The 20,056-nt window shown below is 48.9% G+C and overlaps 8 protein-coding genes across 8 annotated transcripts; 3 read left to right on the top strand and 5 right to left on the bottom strand.

Annotated features, from left to right (window-relative positions):
- Positions 1–244: 244 nt before the first annotated feature.
- On the bottom strand, positions 245–954 carry N7500_005683 (WW domain protein; the record flags this gene model as incomplete). Its single annotated transcript, XM_056676827.1, has 2 exons — positions 245–354; positions 417–954. 2 exons carry the CDS (start codon positions 952–954, stop codon positions 245–247), a joined length of 648 nt encoding a protein of 215 aa, XP_056531827.1.
- Positions 955–2,533: 1,579 nt separating this feature from the next.
- N7500_005682 (uncharacterized protein) lies at positions 2,534–3,461 on the bottom strand (the record flags this gene model as incomplete). The annotated part of the gene is made up of 3 exons (XM_056676826.1): positions 2,534–2,597; positions 2,649–2,835; positions 2,897–3,461. The coding sequence occupies 3 exons, from the start codon at positions 3,459–3,461 to the stop codon at positions 2,534–2,536; spliced, it is 816 nt and encodes a 271-aa protein (XP_056531826.1).
- Positions 3,462–3,492: 31 nt separating this feature from the next.
- Positions 3,493–4,893, bottom strand: N7500_005681 (uncharacterized protein; the record flags this gene model as incomplete). Its single annotated transcript, XM_056676825.1, has 2 exons — positions 3,493–4,778; positions 4,890–4,893. 2 exons carry the CDS (start codon positions 4,891–4,893, stop codon positions 3,493–3,495), a joined length of 1,290 nt encoding a protein of 429 aa, XP_056531825.1.
- Positions 4,894–6,810: 1,917 nt separating this feature from the next.
- N7500_005680 (magnesium transporter CorA family protein) lies at positions 6,811–7,997 on the bottom strand (the record flags this gene model as incomplete). Its single annotated transcript, XM_056676824.1, has 2 exons — positions 6,811–7,396; positions 7,462–7,997. The coding sequence occupies 2 exons, from the start codon at positions 7,995–7,997 to the stop codon at positions 6,811–6,813; spliced, it is 1,122 nt and encodes a 373-aa protein (XP_056531824.1).
- Positions 7,998–10,159: 2,162 nt separating this feature from the next.
- Positions 10,160–12,626, top strand: N7500_005679 (anoctamin family protein; the record flags this gene model as incomplete). The annotated part of the gene is made up of 4 exons (XM_056676823.1): positions 10,160–10,253; positions 10,313–10,466; positions 10,535–10,829; positions 10,902–12,626. 4 exons carry the CDS (start codon positions 10,160–10,162, stop codon positions 12,624–12,626), a joined length of 2,268 nt encoding a protein of 755 aa, XP_056531823.1.
- Positions 12,627–13,107: 481 nt separating this feature from the next.
- Positions 13,108–14,595, top strand: N7500_005678 (uncharacterized protein; the record flags this gene model as incomplete). Its single annotated transcript, XM_056676822.1, has 1 exon — positions 13,108–14,595. The coding sequence occupies one exon, from the start codon at positions 13,108–13,110 to the stop codon at positions 14,593–14,595; it is 1,488 nt and encodes a 495-aa protein (XP_056531822.1).
- Positions 14,596–15,438: 843 nt separating this feature from the next.
- Positions 15,439–17,964, bottom strand: N7500_005677 (threonine/serine exporter family protein; the record flags this gene model as incomplete). Its single annotated transcript, XM_056676821.1, has 1 exon — positions 15,439–17,964. One exon carries the CDS (start codon positions 17,962–17,964, stop codon positions 15,439–15,441), a length of 2,526 nt encoding a protein of 841 aa, XP_056531821.1.
- A 1,063-nt stretch (positions 17,965–19,027) lies between these two features.
- Positions 19,028–19,492, top strand: N7500_005676 (Pectin lyase fold/virulence factor; the record flags this gene model as incomplete). The annotated part of the gene is made up of 1 exon (XM_056676820.1): positions 19,028–19,492. One exon carries the CDS (start codon positions 19,028–19,030, stop codon positions 19,490–19,492), a length of 465 nt encoding a protein of 154 aa, XP_056531820.1.
- Between the last annotated feature and the right edge of the window lie 564 nt (positions 19,493–20,056).

Genomic DNA, 20,056 nt, shown 5'->3' with positions numbered 1-20,056 from the left:
GTTCGGTTTGCTGCATGGGCAGATATTGTGCTGGAAGTAGAATGAAGAGACAATGTCTTTAAGCTGATTGAGGATTTAAAATGATAGTGAAGAAATATATCGATGCAATGTTAAGGAACAGCAGATGTAAGGATGCAAAACTCTCGCAAAACGCAACCATAAATCCTAGCAAAGAAGTATGCAAATCTTGAACAACGATCCAGTGACGATTGATCTTCAAGCAACAGCCCATGGGTGAAGACAATCACCAGCCACCATCACTGTGCTCACTGTGATCTGACTCATGAGCCTCTTCTTCATCACGACGGCCCGCCTCGTAAGCTTCTTCAAGGTCTGACTTTTCATCATCCGAGTCTGGAGGAATAGTTAGCATGTGAAATAAAAGCAAATCAATCGAAGCAAAAGATATCACATACTAATCTCATTGGCGATCAAAGCACCGGCGATACCGCCAACAGCCAGACCAGCAGCGCCAGCTGCGAGGTATCCACCAGCATTGCTGCTCTTCTTCTCAGGCTTCTGCTCGTCGTGATAGTAGCCAGGGCTACGATCATCGTAACCCACGGGTGGGCCAGGGGGAGGCGCATAGTATCCCTGGGACTCGGGAGGAGGAACACTGCGAGAGCCATCATTGTACCCAGAGTAGCCGGGGTCTTGGTAAGGTGTTTCCCACTGGGATCGACCAGTGGCGTGTTCTACATAGAATGCACGACGGCAATTGGGTTCCCATTCCTGGGACCAGCCGTGGGGCAGAGGAGGCGGGGGGCCTGGAGGGGGACGAGATTGAGGCGGGGGTGCACTGTATGGGCCTCGGTCGTATGCTGGACGGTCATATCCATCTTGGGGAGGGGGACGCGCATAAGGATCAGAAGGTGGGCGTCCGTAGGGGTCGTATGGTGGACGATCTGAGGGAGGGCGAGCGTATGGGTCACCGTAAGGAGGAGCGTAAGACATGATGAGTGTGTTTGGAGGAAGAAGTAAATAGATGAAACCTGAGAATGCGAGGGGAGGAGGGCTTTTATGGGAAAGAAGCGTAAAGAACACCGTTGTAGACCATCACCTTCCGACCAGAACCGAAATAAACAACTCCACACAATATTTGTCTAACACTATAATTCTGCCCCCACTTCTGAGGAGTTACATGTTAGCGCCCAAGTTTGTGCTCCGATTAGGCAGATGCAATATCAAATGCTCCACGAGCCCCTGGAGGGGTGGTCAGATTGACAATCCTATCGCCTTGCAGGGCTCGTTAGCCAAATGACCAATACAATTTCGGCATGCCAAGTGCCCCTGTTGGATGTTAGTGTATCACAAATGAGCCACATATACCAAACGGTGTACGGAGTACGGAGTAGAGGTTGTGTTATAGCCAGATCAGGAGCGTTTTTTTTTGCTCCACCCAGGAGCTTGACAAGTTCAAGGCTCGGACAATTGGCATAAAAGGGGCTCTATTGGTAATTGTAGACTCTGTACAGCATCAATAAAAAATAGGGGGAGAATGGAGATTTTCCCCTCTATAGGGGGAGAATGGGCTGCGGGATAAAATCGACCTATCAGGCTACCGCCGAGCCACGATGTGGCTCAGGTAACCAAATGGTGGAAAACACAGCCACTGACTGGCACACACGTGGCTGGTGGATATTGGGATTGAGGCTTGGCACATTTCCTTTACATGTGCTCCGTCAATGTTGCAATCGGTTTCAATGTTGAGTCAAATCAGCAGCTAATGCATGTAGGGGGTCAAAATTGCTATCCACAACATGCATACCATGTACGGAGTACTCCGTACAGTATGAAGCGCGTGTGACCCTCATACTCCGGACAGAGTACAGTAATGTTGATCTCTCTATGCCAAGACTTTGGGTCCCTGAGGCGACCTGACAAGAACGATCTATCAGGTACCTGCAATGGCCTCTCTCCTACGGACTACTTTTGCGATATTTTCTACGTTCTATTTGGAATGATAGATCTTGCCCTATTCTCTCATCGATGTTCCCATCTATAGAAATGCCAATTGAGGCCCCTTATCTAGTGATGTTTCCACGTCTCTTTTGACTTACGTGTCCAGCGTATACATACGACGTATGCGCCGGCATCCGACCTCGGACTTTCGCTGAAATCTCGTGTAGAACAAGAACGGCCTGGACCCAGTCTGCGCGGGGCCATCCGGGGGGGCGGACTACACATAACGATCGGCCATATGGGGCACTCCCCGTGTTTCCTTCAATGAGTGTTGCTTGGGTTCAATGCAAATCAAATTCCAGAAATACCAGCAATCTGCCGTAAGAGAAGGATTTTTGAAAACAAGTCATCAATTTCATAATCCTGACGGTACTACGTGCGCTGTTACAGACTTGCCTACTACGATTGAGGGGGGGAGGGGTAAATCAATTCGACGTGAAGGATCGTGATATTATGATCGTGTGGCTATGAATGGCGATCCAGCTAGCAATCAAAGTAGACCAATCAGCGCACCGACCTTTTGACTGTGGAAACAATCCACCCTCAACATCTCATCACCACATGTTTAGGACTATCCCCCTGAGCCGGCGATAACACTTGATTGGTCATTTCGCGGGTAGAAGTAGGCAGATAGACTGAGAGTAGTTAGTACATTGAAGGGACATCAAGGAGAGGGATAAACTCACGCAATGATGATATAGGCCGCAATCAAGAGGACGCCCTCTAGATAGTTGCTTCGTCCGTCCAAGACGAGGAAGTTGACAACGAAGGTGGTCACAAAGAGACAAATGGTCTCGAATAGCGTAAAGTAGAGAGACATGTCCTTGTCCATACACCAGCCCAAGATCACGACCAGTGGTGTGACGAAAATAGCTGTTGCAATGGTCAGAATGTGCACATTTAGACACGTCCTCGAGGACGAATGGGATCTTACCAATTTGAATACTACTGCCAACAGACACACCGATCGATAGATCCATCTTGTTCTTAGTGGCGACACTAACGGCAGTAACATGCTCAGCTGCATTGCCAACGATGGGTAGGATGATGAGACCAATGAAAGCTTCGCTAACGTTTGAGCTTTTAATCATTTCGGGAATAGCATCAACCAGGAATTCAGCGCAAACAGCAACCAAAGCGGTGGACAGTAAGAGCATGACAACAGCAGCGGTACGTGACATTGTGGGTTCCGGGACTTGGGGAGCTGTGTCTGGAACCACGGGATTGTTCGGGTCGGCTAGACGAGCAGCACCACGCGCGAACTGCACCGCGTTTCCGGCCGGCGGAGGACGAGTGATATGTGCAGGGAGCGAGTTGCTGCGAGAAATTCCTGGGCGCGCGGCATTGGATCCGATGTAGGGAGAGCCCATTGGTGACTGGGAGCTGAAAACAGTGTTGGAAAGTAGAGACGGAATAGGTCCGAAAGGGTAACGGCGTTTCCGGGAATCCTCTCCTGCACCCTCAACTCCACCGAAGTTAGGGGCGGATGGGAATGCCATAAGTGCCGGACGTTGATCAGGCGAGGGTCCATTATCCTGGGGGGGCAGCGATCTTAGCCTTCTTCTCTGCTTTCCGGGCCTTGCGCATTTTGCGATCCCGTTTGTTCGACTTTTTGCTCGCTTTGCTGTCCATACGGCTCAGAGCCAAACCAAAGTCGCGAGACCGGACTGCAGAAGAGGACTGAACATCTTCATCGGCGTCGTAGCGAATTTCGTCACTAAGCTCAATGGCGTGCTCATTGCCATCAATGGAAGCCTGGTTTTCATCGGAAGTCGACGCCATGGCCTTTTTTTGGAAGGAATTACGAGATGTTGTCCCTTTCGAGCTTGTACTTGACTTTCGATGTCTGCGGTACTTCATTGCTCTTTTGATCCGTTTGGCGGTAGTCCAGGAAGTTGTAGTGTCATCCGACTCATCACTAGAGCTAGATGAGGAGTCGGAAGAGCTGTTCATGAAGTCTGCCAAGACACCGGGTTTGGACTCCTCGTCAATGATAGCCTGGGGGATACTAGCGTAGAGATACGAGTGTGTTCTAAGCTGGAAGATGATGTAGAGAATATACACCAGGAGAAGAACGACACTGGTACCACGGCTGACCTTGAGAGTCTCGCGATCAGCATCGCGGCTATCCGACCACGAAGCGTGGAAGGCAGTGGGCAAGAGGAGACTCATCACACTCAAACTGAGTAAACAAGCACTCATCTGAGTAACGGTACTGTTATAAATCTGTTCTCGGAAGCGAAGACCACCAGACAGGAATGCCATGCCCATGATCAACAACAGATTGGCGAGAATTGAGCCAAGAAGAGAAGCTTGAACGATGCGAATCTCGTCCTTGACTAGAGCGATGATGAAAATGATCAATTCGACTGCATTTCCGAAAGTGACGTTGATCAAGGCTCCAATGGTGTCACCAAGACGGCTGGCAACACTCTCCGTGGCATGACTGAGCAATCCAGCCAGGGGAATAATGGCCACCGAGTTCATTGCGAAGATGATGGCTGGGTTAAGACCCGCGGCCTCGCAGGCGATGCCGACCGGCACAAAGATCAACAGAACATTAATCCAGCTGTGGCAGACCGCATCCTTGGTATGGTGATAGAAACGGCCGGAGCCATTTCGCATACGGATCAGAAAACCCGGCTTTGAGTCGTTTTCCGTGAGGGACCCTGGAGTGGGTTCCTCCACTGGTATATTCACTTCTCCATGTTGAAGAGGCTTTTCGGTATGAACAGGGTCGGCGGCCTGTTGAGAGGGAGTCTGATCTGGCAGGCCGCTAGAGGATGCGTGAGCTTTCGCCCACGAGTGAATCCGGTCTGCAGAAGGGAGCATTGTTAGCCGGGTACTCAAGAGCTGAAGTTAAAGTTCTCGGGATAGCTATACATAGCTATAGCTATAGCTTAGATCCCTCTCTGGGCACCACTTACGCATGTATTTCAGGGAAAACAGACGGATGAAAGAAGGCAACAAGCCTTTGATGATAAGACAGTAGATGATAGGGGGAAAAAAAGTGAAGTGGACAGTTGACAACGCGAGTTTTGCAGTCTCTTAAGGGGGAACTTGGAACAGGGCCAGACTTATTTGAGATCTTGGCGCCTTGGCATGATGAATGGCTTAACGCCACACTTTTTCCACTTTTCTTTCGTCTCAGCCCTGGAGAGGTGGATCACTCTGAGAGCTTTCCAAGGAATGTTTCGCACCTGGGCAACCTTCGATAAACAATACATTCTCAATCTTTGCTCTTTCGTCATACATCCCTAGCATGATGCCAATTCTAAAATTCTAGGGGTCGTTAATATATTGGGCTTCCATATGCAACTGTGTCAGAACTCAATCTAACGAATGACGCGTTCTCCACGAATCTCCCTATAAGGATGCCAAGAGCGAGAGGCGGGAAATCATGGTCTACCATTGAGCCGATGGACATTATTGGTTAACCATTGTCACAATCAACCATTAGGCTGCCATGCTTTGCTGTGATTATTATTGGCACGAGGCCTTGTTTTCGCTTGTTCTTGTCGGATGCTAGGCATTCTACAAGAGGATGGAGTAAGGAGGCATCCGTACATCAATGTACCACATGTGATGTACGATCTACGTCTACGTGTGCTGTCGTGTTTCACCAACTGGAAATGAGGTCATTTGTATTCTCAGAGAAACTTCACACATGTCCATTCTACGGAATACAACCATGTAATCTCCGGGTACGGATGACATGGATGAATATAGTCCTGCATGTTTTGGCTGTGGAGTATTATTAGCCCCACTCCCTATCCACACTTGTGGCTGTGCACAGCCACAACCTACCATCTTTGGATGCTACAGATGTCTCCTCCAGTCTGACTCATTCCAAGGTGGACACCAATCGCCTGCTTTGTGGAACTGTTGTCCACATACCTATGGATTCAAAATGATTATAACTCGGCGCACCTTCAATGCGATACTAAGGGAACACAAAGCATACAATGCAGTCTTGGGCGTCTATCTACGTCAATATACGGAGTGGAAAACCTAAAGATAGATGTGGTAGGTTTATCGCTTCTGGGGAGAATTGAGGGTCAGGCGCCAACGCCGGCTCATATGCCTGATTTCCGACTGAACCGGAATATCATGTAGCGAACAGACCAAAGAGGAATCACTGAGTGCACAGGATATGCAAGACGCCGATAAGACCAATTCGCAACTGTGCAGTCACAAAGCATGTGAACTTCACACTGGGCCTTTCAAGAGCAAGGTTCTGTAGGGTAAGCCAAATTCTACACCTAAGCAGCGGTATCCATATAGCCATCGAAACTCTGCTTCAGCGACAAAGTTGGAGCGACAACTGACCCCTAACTCCCCCACAAAATCTAAGCCTTGTGCCAAGAGATGCTTGTCATGAAGGTCTCCACATGCACAGTCCCTCCAGCACCTTTAAGCGGTCCATCGGCGAGGAAATCTCTAGGTGAACCTACAGCAATACTATAAGCCAAACCCAGCACATCTTCACAGGCATATCACTGATAGCATACAAAGGTTGGAAGTAGATACAGCACCAAAAGTGATGATCAATGGATTGCGCAACTAGGGGAAATGTCAAGCTGACGCTATGCCTGATTTATGTTTTTGCATAGATTCAATGTGTTTTCATCGGCACAATAACTGCGATTGTGGGATAACGTTGCTCTGACCAGAATCGATATGTTATCATTCGGGCCTCCCAACTATTGTAGCACGAGAAAGTCCTACAAAATCTCATTTTTGACGAATTCGGTATGGCACTTCTGATGCAAAGGTATGCAATGATACCATAAATGTGTCTCTGTCAAAAATCTATATTGAGCTAAACATATTCATCAGCCTCGATATCTACAGGAGTTTATACCTCACAGCCACGCCGATACAAATAACCATAAATGCCACAAAACCACCCAGGATGCCAAGAAACCACGCCAGCCCATTAGCATCTTGCCCCGGGACAGGGACGTTCATTCCCCACAGACCCGTAACTAGGTGGCACGGCACGAAGATAGTAGCCAGAAGAGTGACCTTGCTCAAACCAGAGTTGATGGTTAAACTCAATCGGAGATTTGTAGCGCTCATCTGGGCCAGATAATTGGCCTGGGACCGACCAATAATCTCATCGATGTGCCCGAGAGTCGACAACGTTGTGACCAAATGATCCTGAACATCGCCGAGATATAGAAGCAGATCACCGTCGGGGAAGACAGGGTGCTTGTCAGGCGACTGACAGCGCTTCACAAATCCGTTCAACACGTCGACCTTGCCATTGAGGCAGCGGATGATGTGAGTGATTTTCTTGCGCAGAACGTCGACTTGCGGAATGAGAGCTTGGGCGTCGTCGATGCGACTAATGAAGACTTGATCCTCGATTGCCTCGGACTCACGCTCCGCCTCCCGAACAAATGGCTCGAAGCTATCGATGATTTCGTCTCTATAGATTGATTAGTAAGGTCCATTGGAGAGACAGTTCACAGGTAGAAAATTGATTGAACGTACATCATTGCATAGCAAACCCAGTCGCTAGTCAATATAGAGGGATCATGCATTTTACGAATCCGTTCTCGCGCCCGAACGACGTGTCCACAACCACTAGGCGAGAAGGTGACCACGCCATATTGAAAGACAAGAATGTATAATGCAGCCGAGATGGGAACCCCCGGTCGCTCCCCTTTGGCCTTGTTTTCCACGAGAGTCTGGAACGAAATCAGGTAGTAATTCTTGAAGACGTCAACTTTCTCTCGAGGTTCACGAATAACAATATCCTCCGCCGTCAGGGGATGGATGGACAAGGCTTGCGAGACAGCGTCGACATCTTGTTCAGTGGCGTCGCGGATGTCAATCCACCAAATCGGTTCGTTGGGATCGGGACGACTTTTATGTTTCTCCTGGAAGATATGGTCGATGTTTCCGCTGGGGAACAGACCATCCCAGGTGGACGAGGCGATCGCTTGTCGCGTTTTTGACGAAAAGAAGCTAAACCGATCAAACAGCGGCTGGTCGGCTGCCAGCTTCTTTTCTTGTTTTGTCTCCATCTTATCGACTGCGCAGAATAGACGTGGGGGAGATTCTTGGTACCCTGATGGGTTGATCTGATGCCATCAGGTGTTGATCTGGGTGTCCTTTTCAGGGAGTGCTGCTCCTTAGTCTGGATGATCGAACTTCCATGGATGACGACGAGTCTATTCAACCCATTGCATTCCCTAGAGTTGGACTTTCGGGGATACGAGGTTTTGATGTCTATCCAAGGTGCTTACAGGTGGAAAACCGATCAGGGGAAAAAGAACCTTTTTGGAAAGAGCGCTTCACGTGAAGAGCGTACCAGCACTACCCATTAGATTTATGCAACGGTGTGTCAAGCGGAACTGCCCAGGTGCCAATTTCATATGATGTACATTGTACGGAGAAATTCAATGAATGCATCCAATCATTTGGAGGTAATAGGGGACGTCAGTGACCTTCCGAGGTTCGATACCCGGAACAGCCCCGAATTCTTGGCCATTTACGTTATGATATCTCCGATTTATTTTAATTTTTCGGAGCATAGAAAGATGTATAATGTTTCTAGAAAGTTGACGAAAGGGATCTGTTATAATATTACATCTATTGTAGATCCTTGATCATGGAGATCTTATATATAGTTGATTGAAAATCGATATTATCGACCGAAACAACCATCAAACGTTCGGGATTCTTTTACCCCATAAATATACAATCCAAAACGCCTTTGAAATACCGTGCCTGGTCGCGGCACAGTGTCATAGATCCGACACAAAGAGAATCGTCAGTGGAATTTCGTGGACTCGGTAATGGGGCTTGATATTACACCCAGATGGCATCTCAACACACGTCAGTGATAAGCGTAATCTAGCGCATTGAAGATGGTCATACCATGCTCCGATCGTCATTTAACCTTTGACCTCTGGCTGCCGGGATTCCGTCTCTTGTTCATGTTCAAGACTATACGACTTCCGCAATCGTGGATACACTAGCCCAAAGAATACGATGACCGCTAGGAGAATCAAAAAGGTCGGCAGAAACATGAAAATAAACATGAAGACGCTCAATCCGAGGGTGACATTTTGCCCCCGGAGAACTCGACGGGCCATGATCTCGATTGAGGACATACGGTAGCCAAGCCACTAGGGACGTGATTGACGTTCACTCAAGAATAATGGAGTTGGAAATGATCTCATTGTGCTCCGGCACATGTTACCTCATTATACTTATAGCAATGTACCTGGAAGGACCGGATGTATGGGCACTGCCATTCCCAACATTTATGCTCCTAGCACTGTTTTTAGCCCGTGAATGTTGATGCCTGTGCCCATTTTTCAAGTTTTTTCAATCCTCCACACTTGGCGCCAATGTTCGACACTTTTTCACCGTACATAGCAGATCTCCAATAAAATGTGGGTTTCCTGAAAATCGAGGCTTGGCGGGAAGCGGTAGGCAGCAGCATTTTGCTCAACCGTTTTGCCCTGCCAAGCACACTCTCTTTTTCTCTCTAATGTGCTACAATATAGCTGTCCCAATTTCTTTTTGCACGGTTGAGGGAATTGTGTCTGTACAGAATACGGAGCCTTTTCATCTGCCCACAAAGTTCGAAGCTCTGCATTCAGCCCTGCCCAATTTCCACCAATCTGACAACTGTACGCCCCCCCTCCGATGTGGATCTAGCGCTGTGCAATCATCCTTCGGGTCAGCTGTCACAGTACAGGTTCTCGAATATGTCCTGCAACCTTTGCAAGGTATCGGAATACTCTTGACAAGCATGCAAGGGAAGGCGATCGGAACGTGTCTTGTGATTGGGTGGCCAATTGGATCCTGTAATAAAACCTCCTTATAGGGCTGAAGCTTGGCTTGCGGGGGCTGATTCGCGTCTCTGGAAGCATAACCGGTAGGGATCGGATGATCGGGAATAGGGAAACAATTCTGTAACGTAATCTTAGCTGTATATTTGAGAGAAGTCTACCTGTGGATGTGATCAACAGGTAAGGATGATGCATACTTTGTACTGTATCCTGGTATTTTCCCCCGTGGAAACAAAATAGAAGGAAATAGAACAATAGTACTCCGTACACAGTAACAAGGTAATCATCCCCCACATTCTCCCTTCCCGACTTCTGATGTAACCTGTTGAACCTTTATCCTTCATCCTCATCTCTTACCCTGCTCTTGCTCATACCTTCCCAACATGTCTTGGCTTGCGGGGTATGGCAATAGCAATGAAGACGATTACGATAACCTGGGCGTGGATTGGGTATTACAATATGAGTTTGGAGACATTGGTAAACAACATGCCTGCATGGGTGATCATTGGCCTTCAGCACATGCTGACGATCAATAGACCAAGCGCAAGCTATTACAGAATTTCGAACGCTTATCAACGACCTGAACGAGGCTGGTCTTCGGGTTCAGGTTCGTCATGGCCATGGTCAAGCGCTTTTAGTTTGCATCCGGGTTCCGCGGGATCATTTAGGGAATTTAGTGCATCAATCAAGGTAAGTGAGGGTTGAGTGGTCTTGGATGTAACATTTTCCCCTTTGGACGGCTAATTGACATGTCGCAGAATCAAAGATTGGCTGTTTGGAATTACCCATACCCTACCGGACGGCGACGAAACAGCCATTGCCGACGCCGATACACCATCCGAAGAGATCCGTTCCGTATACCATGCCGTCACCTGGCAGAAGAAAATAGGAGGCGCAGGCATCACACCAGGCTTTGGGAAATGGGAAAACGTTACTGCCTCATTTCCGTTACACGACCAGGAGGCCTGTGCGGAAATGCTACGTCAATGGAATCGCAAAACTGTGTTGACAACCAGCGACCTGGATGCGATTCGAGCCTTATTTGGTGAAAAGGTATTGTTCCAGCTCCGTCGGTCTTGAGTCGATTCTATGGTAATATTGTGACGAATAGTTAACCCTGAGCAGGTCGCCTTCTACTATGCTTTTATTCATTGCTATTCGCTATTCCTCGTAGTGCCTGCAGGATTGGGAATTCTTGGATGGCTATATCTAGGTCCATATTCCATTGTATATGGAACCGTACTTTGCGCCTGGTGCATTGTGTTCGTCGAGTACTGGAAAGTTCGAGAGGCCGATTTAAGCCAGAGATGGGATGTCAAAGGTGTTGGAAGACTAAAGGTGAATCGCAAACAGTATGTGTGGGAGAAAGAGGTCAAGGACCCAATCAGTGGTCAGGTGAAACATGTCTTCCCAGGTTGGAAGCAATTCACACGCCAGTTGCTTTTGGTCCCGTTTGCTTCTGTTGCGAGCGTGGCCCTCGGAGCCTTGATCGTTGCTTCCTTCGCATCGGAGGTGTTCATATCCGAGGTATACGACGGTCCATTCAAGGGGTATCTGGAATTCGTACCGACTGTTCTGTTTTCGTTATCCTTGCCCGCCATCACCTCGTTTCTCACCAGCATCGCGACCCGCTTAACTGAGTACGAGAACTACCGAACGCAAGATCAATACGACCTTGCCCAGACTCAAAAGAGTTTCGTCATGAATTTTATCACCTCTTTCCTCCCCACGATATTGACCGCTTATGTCTATGTTCCTTTCGGCAAACAAATCATCCCCCGGCTCGATATCCTTCGAAGAACGGGCTTCATGGCGGACTTGGTCAGCGGACAGAAGGAATTCGAGGTTGATACAAGCCGATTCCAGCAGGAAGTGATTTATCTCTCCATGACAGCTCAGGTATTTAGCTTTGGCGAGGAGGTCGTTCTACCATATATAAAGCATGTCTTGAGACAGAAGTGGCAAAACTATCAGCATCGCAAGGCGGAATACAGCCGAAAGCGGAAGTTTTCCACAGCAACCGACTTATTCTTGGTGGACCCACCCGACGAAGCTGCATTTATGACAAGGTTGCGCAGCGAGGCCGGCGCAGAGGAATACCATGTGGAAGAGGACATCATGGAGATGTGTGTACAGTTTGGCTATCTCGCATTATTTGGAGTTGCTTGGCCACTAGTGCCGCTTGGGTTTCTGCTGAACAACTGGTTGGAGCTGCGAGGTGACTTCTTCAAGCTCACACTGGAGTGCCAACGACCGCCGCCAATCCGATCCGACTCAATCGGCCCATGTCTACTGGGGCTGGATTTCTTGGCTTGGCTGGGGACGCTATCTACAGCAGCCATTGTGCATGTCTACCGGGGCCCTATTTCCGAGGTACGACTCTCCTCGCTGTTGTTGACGTTGTTTGTGGCAGAGCAGGTCTACCTGGGAATGCGGTTCACTGCTTCTACAGCCCTTGAGAAGATCTTTTCGGACACAATCCGAAAAGAAGAGGCTAGTCGGTATGCGGTACGTAAAAATTATCTTGCGGCCAGTCTGGCGAGAAACTCTTCCCCCAGCTCCGGCTCTCAGGGCTCCCAGGGCTCGCCCAACGGCCGGACCCGTCATCGGGTGCGTTTCAACGAGCGGGTCAATGTATACAGCTCGAATGAAAAAGGCCCATCGAGTGATGATACCCCATCTCCGACCAAAGAGGAGCCGGGGAATGATGTGGATGTGCTTCGCGGGTCCGACCGTGAGGCCCAGTTCTGGAGCGCGCGTTCAGGGGACATGGCAGACGCAGGCGTCAAGCTAATTCGCGCGTTAAGCACATCCAAAGGGAATGGGCCTAAACCTTCTAAAGAGGCATAGATATTAGCCCTATGTATTTTTAGAGCGTATTTTCAACTTTTATTACACTGCTGCCTGAGTTTTTCTATGTTTAGATCGCTAGGTGTACCGCCTCGTAATACAGGCATTGCCTGGAAGGATCATACCAGTGGGGGTTAATTTCCACATTGAATGAATTTTAAAAGTACGTTGGTATCGTACACAATCTACCTTGGACACGTATTGTCGGCTGCCAAAAGCATATCTCAGCCCTATAGGGCTATGCCAAGACGGGTATATCCACCTGGGCACCCTTGAGGGTGATTCCCTGCTCTTACCCGCTTAGTCTTTTCCTATTCTTCTCTTTGTCTCTTTGACTCTCTGCCTCCTGGGTATTACCCTCACTCCTCCCTATTCAATATTCATCCAACCCTTTCAACCTGGTTGTACAAAGCATCGGTATGGAAAACGTGTGAACTTCCCCTTCCTACGGTCACCCGGTTACCCGCATCCGACTTTTACAATGGTGACCCCTACCGACTCGTCTGACACCCTAATCACACTTCCACCCCCCACCCACATCTCACAGTCGACCCCCAATTCCACGATCATACCCATGGAGCTAGACCTACTATCACCCACCGAGTCCCCACCACCCGTGGTCCCGAAACTGCTCCGTGAAGCTAGTGACATCACATGGCTGGAATCCCTGGAATCAAAAAAAGGCCAGGTGGAATTAGTCCGACGACGCGGCCGGTACCGTCTACTGCACCAGCAGCAATTCAAAAACAGCTTGCTCGCCGGTGTCGGGTACCTCGAGCTAGCGAACGCGGGCGACTTCGCTGCCAATGTCTGGAATGAGGTCCCCGTTCCGAAGTTCGCCGCCGTGCTCATGGGAATTGGGGGTACATTGGCCTTAGGAATGGTATTGGTTGTTATACATGATTTCCGACTGAGCTGGATAAATGTCAAGCTGTTGCGAGCGGAGCGGGATCACCTGAAGCGTTTGCGCCAATACCACGACAAGAACGCAGAGATGACTCGACTCATTGACAGCCGGCTTGGGGTTGGAGTGCGAGAAATTGGCACCGAAGTGATCGATCGGATCGTGATGGATGTTTTGATGGGACTCAGTTCGCTGTTGGTCGGCGTTGGGACTTTGATGGCCATTGGCGGCGCCAATCCCCACGTCTATAAGGCCAGTAATCTGCTCTCTGGGTATATTGGTAATAGCCTAGCTGCGATATTTGGCCTTTTCAATGCCATCTGGTCTGGGTATCTCTTTTATCGATTCCATGTGCACGACGCTGCTGTTTTTGCACGCGAGCCCAGTGATGATATCCGTCGCCGTTTGCATACTCGAGTCCGTCGCTTTCAATGGCACGCTGGCGTGAATGGGCTAAATGGTCTTGTTGCGGGCGCTGCTTCGATGGTCACTGCCGAGCGATGGTGGGGATATGTTGTGCTGATTCCGTGTATTGTTTCTCTGGTCATGTGCAACTATTTCTGGCGACGAAAGCTGGGCTATGATCGTCCACTCCTTGGGCACAAATCACCAACAGAAATACAGGTGACTCCGCTCATTGAAGATCTGCATTACGTGATTTTAATGCAGCGAGTTCTCGCCGATCCTCAACATTCGCTTCCGCAGGCCATTGTTCAATCTGACTCCTTGGACTCGATTCTCCATTTCATCGTCCGTGAAAATATGCTCGACACATACTGCGAGTCACTTGCCCGCGATAAAAGTACCCGCCATCTCCTCACTGCATTCCCATCTCTAAGCACATCTCCTGATCAAATCACAATCTCCCTCGACGCCCTATTCCGCCTTCCTCCCAGCCACCTAGATCTCATTCTGGAGCACGCAAAGACATTTTTGCGAACGACCGGTGTTCGCGTCTTCACACACCGCGAACGCTACCTCCTCGAGCTTCTGGGTTACGCCGTCTGTCAAGATCAGCAACGGGACACAACAACCATACAAACTGACACGATAGAGCACACTTAATATTTTCGACACTTGAATCTATGGTCGACTCATCACCTCCTCCGGGACTGATGAGGTGGAAGCGAAATCGCCGGCGGCTGGTCGCCGGTTGCTCTCTATTTGGTTGCATATTTGCATTGATTGCATTGCGGGATTCTTCCCCCTGTTACCCTAGAAATGCTGTACTTGGGTCATTAATATACATTAATCTTGTTCCTAATATACTTATCTTCCACTGTGATAATCTTCATGTTCGTATCCTGCTTGCTGTGAGCATATTCCCTTGCGCACAATGACTCCGGATGGCCATATGCTGAGATCTCGCAAAAGGCAATGCAAAAAAGACGCCTTGGCCTGTTAGAGTTAGAGTCATTCCCAAGACAGATATCTTCCAAGCAAGCAATTCCCAAAGCTATTAGTCCGGTATTTATATTGCCACAACCCCTAGTCCTCTAGGATTGACAGCTTAATCACTTGATATATTCTGTTCCCTCCAGCATCATTCCAAGTATCTTCTGCACAATGAACGGACAATCAGTAAATACATAGTTGGAAAAGCCACAACGATCTCTTTCTCTGAGGCAAGAGAAAGATCCTTCTTGATCGATCCATCAAAGCTTGATGTAGGTACATACAATGAAGGCTTTTTTTGGATGAACATAATATACGGGAAAGTTAAAGCTTCTAAGAAGGTGCCTGGTACTTTTCCTAAATACGCATTGCTCACATTACAACCTTGGCAGTTGTGAGAAGGGACCTTGGAATACATATATGTTCTTTAGTTCCTCTTATTGTAGATGTTATCTGAATCAATATAACAGGCTAGAAACCAAATAGTTTTCCAATGGCATAGCAACGAATAACTCAAAAACTGAACAGTCCGCTGCGGGCCTTGCCATATGGATAAACCACCAAGGCAGAAATGAACAAACCAATCGTAATTCCAATAGCTACCTGGATCATACCAAATCCTAGGCTGAACACAGAATTACCAGAGGATAAGCCAGCCCCGGGCCCTGAGCCAGCCCCAGGACTATGAGACCCGACGTTGTTACGAATTTCATCCGCAGATTGTACACCAGAGATTAGAGAACCGGTCGCAGCAAGCCCTGATGGAACCAGAACAAATATGGCTGGTAGGATAGCGGTCGCAGCGTGGCCATGCCAGAACCGGCTGTATATATTTCCCATGATGCCGACGACGAACGCACCGACTGTATTCGCGACCTGGGAGTTTGATCCCAATTTTTTTGTGCTGAAGTAGTTGCTAATATAGCCCGCCAATGCGATGGCACTCATGGGTGGGAGCTGTTTCCATTTTCCTTGGTTGATGATCAACAGCCAGATTGTCTGGACTGCAACGAACGGGAACCGTTGGACATAAGGGTTCTTGAAGGCGCCCTTGTCTGGGCATTGAGTGTCGGATACCGCATTATTGTCTATCAGCCCATAGATGGTTGTGCCAACAGTAATTCCATATCCAATGAACAACGAGAAGAGGAGTGCGTAGACCATCCGAATCGAGCCAGCGATGATCTGATGGGACTGAAGTTCCAAGCTGCTACAAAGAACAAGGAACCCGGGCAATATCAATGCAATTGATGATTGCGCGATGGCAGAAAAGCAGAACAGATACTGTGGCTTGCCATCCACAACTCCAAGGGCGATGCTACCGAAGGCTCGGGCGAGGAAGGACGTCAGCACTGTCGACGTCACTTCAAAGACATTCGAATACAATACTGAGCGGGGCGCGGCGATATGTTGCATTAAACCGACAAGAAGACCATTAAGAAAAATGATCGGCATGTCAATCGGCCTGGCGCTAAAAGCGAAAGGTCCCACAGTTGCAGTGGCCAGCCCATACACCAAGACAATGATGTACTTGTGATACTGAGGTTTTTTCTTGATGACTGCATCGAGCTCCTGAATTGCTTCTTCAATGCCGATCACATCATGTATTACATTTTTGTAGATGAGATGTGTGTCCGATAGGCGAGCCAAATCAATTCCCTGGGCTACGCGGACCAGCTTCACCTCCGTCGTGCGCGTAGAAGGGTCATCAAACGACATGATCATGCAGCCCGGCAGATATAGAAATTGGCTGTCAACCTCCAACACTTTTGATGTCATTTGCATGTATTCCTCGAGTCTATGCGTGGGAGCACCAAATAACATCAACGCTCTGCAGAGCTGCATGATATACCGCTGCCGACAGATAATTTCTGCAATGTGCACTGTAACTCGAATTTCATCCTCAAGACGCATAGTGCGACCTCCACCGCCGCCACCAAGAGCAGCAGCACCACCACCCTCCTTGTCTCGACGCTTCGAAGCTTGTGACAGGATCTCGCTCGAAACAGGAGTGCTTGCGCCACTGAAACTATCTGCACTCCCACCAATCAAGGTTGAAGTGGACGTATTCTGGGGCTTCTTGTACCATTTCAGTGGCTTTTTCTTCTTGGGAGCTGGAGCCCCTGGGGCCCCGGTTGGGGTTGGGGCTCCGGTGGGGGCGGATTCTGTGCTGCGGGACGAGTCAGTTGAGGATCGAGACTGGTCTCCAACACCTTGTTGCTGACCACCTTGCAATTTGATCAACTGTGACAGGATCCCACCACCCCCAGAGCGGTATCTCAAGCTCGCATCCGCTCCTGTTTCATTCTCTTCGTCTTTGAACTCGTTCCCGGCGTGAGGGTAGGGCTTCCCACGACCCTTGCGGCGTTTTTGGGATTGATCTTGGGTCAAATCTCGCACCAGACGATGAGCCTCGGAGCTAGTTCCTTTCTGGTGCCGCTGTTTCGTCTCCACACTTTTGTGCTTGTCATCTGTCATATCAGATAGAGCAGCTGCACCGCCAGTCGCCCAGTCAGCGTGATACTTCCCGGCTGATAAGTCGTCTCCCTCGGCCTGTGGGCGGCCCAGACGGTCACCAAGCTCTGACGCTTTCTGTCTGAAGTTCCTGGTCATGGCTCGCCATTTCTCCAGTTTTGATCGCTGGTCGGGTGTCTCAGGTTCCTTGTTCCCGTCTTCCTTCTTCTCATCTTCTGGTGGCTTGTTCTGGTCTGTTCTTTCGACGCCTTCTGTCTCACCCGGCTGCGGCTCGCGATCTTGCAGCGGCGTGTCGGCGATATCCTCAGATTCATGGGAGTAGGGCATTGTCGGCCTGTGGGGCAGCCCTTGACTTTGAGCATGTTCCCATTCTTCTCGAGGTCCTTGTGCCGGCTGATTATGGCAAGCCTCCTGCATAAAAGCTGCATTTGATCGAAATCGAACCCGAGGTGCTGGCTCTTCATCTTGTGGGCTGGTTTGAGGTGCATGCGGCCCAACTTCGGACGAGCTTGTATTTTCTGGGTCCGATTCCTCGTTGGGGCTGCTGATGGATGCTTCCGACATGAAGGCAACGCGTGGCTTTCACTTATTCGCCAACATCTAGCCTCCGATTGTTTGGATGTAAATAAAATTGCAGATTTGAAATTTTCTTCAGTGAAAGGATTTTGAACCGCACAAGGTGGCATGTCTGATGTCCTCGGGATTTCCCAGTCGAATTGAGCTACCACAATCACTACATGAGCTCACGGAGACGTGATTGGGGTATACTGGCGAACCACGGTCGGCTATCAGCAAGGACTTTATTCTCGCACAGGTCAACAGTGTAAAAAATTATCAACTCAGCGGGATTCTGAGCCCTTTCCGCCAGTCATGAGGTATTGTTTGCAGGTGTCGCCTCATCGGAAATCTATCCCACGCAAATCTCGGATTCATAGGTTACAGGTTTCTTGCCACACAACCGTGTTCAATATCACCATCAATTGTTTAAGAGAGGCATGCGTCGCCCGGAAGAGACAAAAAACAACAATCCGGCCCATGGGCAATTCTGCGTCTTCAATGATTGTATTATGGGATGTAAACAAGCAACTTTTTGCTTCTATAATCACAAGTCGTAAGGGGCGAATGCTTAAATATGATATTTCCCAACATGCAAAATTCTTGAAGTCTGGGGCACTGTCGTGCCAGAAACCTATCAGGCTGGGACAAGTTGGCAGACAAAGCGCCCGGTTTCTTTGTTGGTGGGAGGCAAATACTTTACGAAGGCCCAGCTCACATATCAAGATTACCGCATATCCGATATTGTCAATGTAAAGACCGTACCTGGACACACAGTGAAGGGTGATTGTGAGACTGGTGACACCGAAGCTCTGAACGCTATCTTAGCTGAGAATGCCGATTCGTGCAAGGTCACGTACATCCCCTTGTTGCATGGGTGCGTTTATGGTAATGCATCTGACCAAGAACTCGTCCGCATACAGTGAGAAATTCTGGGGATGGACTGCCGATCACAACCTTGATAGTCAGTCACCTCTCAATATTATCTCAACTGGCTGCGGGATCTTGATAGAATCCACCAAGGGTACCTGGCTTACAGGAACCGGTTCCGAGAATCAATGGCTGTATAACTATGTTGTATAATTTTTACAACGCTCAGAACGTCTTTGCGGGTCTTCTACAAACAGAGACACTATATATGCAAGGTCGGGGTGAATACCAGGCCGCGCCAGCGCCATGGACAGCCATAGCCAAGTACGGTGACCCTGGTTTCTCGTGGTGTGCTGCGAATGATCAAAAATGTCGCACTGCAAAAGCTACGAATGTCGACGGCGGATCCAATATCACGCTGTACAACTCAGCTGCCTGGGCCTTCTTCGACAGGTATTGGAATGGTCTATATGCGGAGCCTTGTAACGGGAGCTGCCAACCCAACATGATGCGGGTGACAAACAACCCTCAAAATCTGCTTTGGTATTCGATCAGCACGCGCATGGCAGACGTTATGGTGCTTGATGGGAAGAGCAACCCTCGTGAATCAAACCACAAAGGCGGGTGGGAAGGCATCATCCAGGTCTATGGTCAGTTCGTAGCATGATAGATACACTTGTGATGTTGCATCACTGAACATATGCATTTATTAATTTGAATTATATATAATAATTCAAGATTTCATGTGAACAGTGTGCAAAGTACAAAGTATGTACGGAGTACTCCGTCCCATTAACCTGTTCCTCGATGACGAGATCTTGGCGTTCGGCTCTTTCCAATTTTGGCACCGTTACACGTGATTTATTTGCCTCAGGCTGCAAGTGGATATAGCAACTGCGTCCACAGCCAGTCATGATGCAGTTGGCTACTTCGCTGCCCCTTCGCAATAACAGCGCTCAAACCTGCTATATGACGCGTCATTAAAGTCCTTGGCTACCCCAAGCCAGCTGAAAATGCAACAGGGGCCGATTTACTTGGAAATTGAAGGTGAGTGGTCCACTGTTCAAATTATAATGACGGGCGCCGAGACTGGCTTATCCAACACAAGAGCTGACCCACTGTGTTGCGAGACTCGCTTTCATACCATTGTCGAGCATTCGCGAAACTTCGGGCTAGTAAAGATCTTCCCCAAAGCCACCCCTAGGAGGCTAATTATGTGTCAGTTTGGTAA

Source organism: Penicillium coprophilum, assembly GCF_028826855.1.
Source record: "Penicillium coprophilum strain IBT 35676 chromosome Unknown utg000004l_segment0_segment0, whole genome shotgun sequence".
NCBI lineage: Eukaryota > Fungi > Ascomycota > Eurotiomycetes > Eurotiales > Aspergillaceae > Penicillium > Penicillium coprophilum.
The sequence above is the reverse complement of the archived record's forward strand: the minus strand, read 5'-3'. Positions and strand labels throughout refer to the sequence as shown.